The sequence below is a fragment of the Selaginella moellendorffii genome, unplaced genomic scaffold (assembly GCF_000143415.4).
Source record: "Selaginella moellendorffii unplaced genomic scaffold, v1.0 SELMOscaffold_239, whole genome shotgun sequence".
Classification (NCBI taxonomy): domain Eukaryota; kingdom Viridiplantae; phylum Streptophyta; class Lycopodiopsida; order Selaginellales; family Selaginellaceae; genus Selaginella; species Selaginella moellendorffii.
Genome location: NW_003314498.1, coordinates 3,705 through 4,528, shown reverse-complemented (window position 1 = coordinate 4,528; position 824 = coordinate 3,705). Strand labels below are relative to the sequence as shown.

At 35.1% G+C, this 824-nt stretch overlaps 1 protein-coding gene across 1 annotated transcript in view; it reads left to right on the top strand.

The window, feature by feature from the left end:
• LOC9648492 (replication protein A 70 kDa DNA-binding subunit A) overlaps positions 1-706 on the top strand; it is a 2,299-nt gene extending 1,593 nt beyond the window's left edge. Inside the window, exons 4-5 of the mRNA XM_002994327.2 lie at positions 136-233; positions 605-706. Of these exons, the coding sequence (XP_002994373.2) occupies positions 136-233; positions 605-706 (200 nt within the window). The remainder of the gene's footprint in view (positions 1-135; positions 234-604) is intronic.
• The last annotated feature ends 118 nt before the right edge of the window (positions 707-824 follow it).

Here is an 824-nt window from a genome sequence, read left to right as displayed (position 1 = left end):
GTATGTGGCAATGCAATTCTTGTGACAGTAATTCTGGAGATATTCAGCTCAAATATGCACTACACTTGTGTATTCTGGACAGCACTGGACATATATGGGCGGTTGCATTTGATGATGCTGCTAATGAAATTGTAGGGATGCCTGCATGTAAGCTGGCTGCGCTACAAGATGATGATTATACTGGTTTTTCAGCCATAATGGACTCTATTCGATCAAAGATGTACAATCTGAAGGTTCGTTGCAAGCTCGAGAGCTATAGAGATACCGAAAAATTGAAGTTTTTTATAGTTGGACTTGACACTTAAAAGAAAAAATGTGAGAGAAAACAAAAGTATGTTTTATTTCTTTCTACTTTTGTTTTATAATTTGTTGTGTGTGGTATCAGGTTTCTAAATATAAGCCAAGTTGGAGCTTTCAGAAATAATGTTGTGTAGAAGTTGATGAATGATTAAAAGCTCTAACGTTCTACTTGTATCCCTGTCGTTTAATTTGAAAGCCAACAATTCATGTGGTTATAATATATTAATTAGAATTCTATCAAACAATGTCAACTGACTCATAGTTGAATAGGAAGAAAACTGATCTTGAAGAGTGTGGACAACAGGTTAGAAGTATTAGAAACTGGCAAGCATGCAAGATGGATGAAGAGGATGATTCTCTCGAGGTGGTTGAGATTCCATGGGAAGATTTTGGAACTGATTATTAGGTGGTCGAAGAGCTGAAACTATAATAGGAATGGATGATCTTGCTGTAATTGAGCCAAATAGAATAATCACTGTAAATTATGAAATCGGTTATATGGAATGTATAATTAGTTACTATCA